This window comes from Penaeus monodon, chromosome 33, assembly GCF_015228065.2.
Source record: "Penaeus monodon isolate SGIC_2016 chromosome 33, NSTDA_Pmon_1, whole genome shotgun sequence".
NCBI lineage: Eukaryota > Metazoa > Arthropoda > Malacostraca > Decapoda > Penaeidae > Penaeus > Penaeus monodon.
In genome coordinates, this window is record NC_051418.1 from 30,885,165 (window position 1) to 30,885,424 (window position 260).

The window sequence follows — 260 nt, forward strand, 5'->3', positions numbered from 1 at the left end:
AAATACGAGGACCAACACAAACGAACCCAGGAGTTATCTTCAGTAAAATGAAAACCGCGTCTCACCTTGTGATTGCAGTGGCAGGATTCATTAGCCTGATGGTGTGAATCCTGTAGTTGATGTCCCAGGCAAGAGGGTTTCCTGAAATCTGGAGGATCCGTAAGTGTGGTAAGGCACCGATGGGAGACAACACGTCGTTCATGCAGAGCACGTTGTCCCGAAGGTCGAGCTCCTCTATGTTGCTCATGTCGTGTAAGCCT

General features: G+C 49.2%; 1 protein-coding gene across 1 annotated transcript in view; it reads right to left on the minus strand.

Moving 5' to 3' along the window:
• The window catches only part of LOC119594334 (geranylgeranyl transferase type-2 subunit alpha-like), a 20,635-nt gene that overhangs the window by 19,593 nt on the left and 782 nt on the right, over positions 1-260 (minus strand). The window contains exon 3 of the mRNA XM_037943393.1: positions 66-258. Within this exon, the coding sequence (XP_037799321.1) occupies positions 66-258 (193 nt within the window). The remainder of the gene's footprint in view (positions 1-65; positions 259-260) is intronic.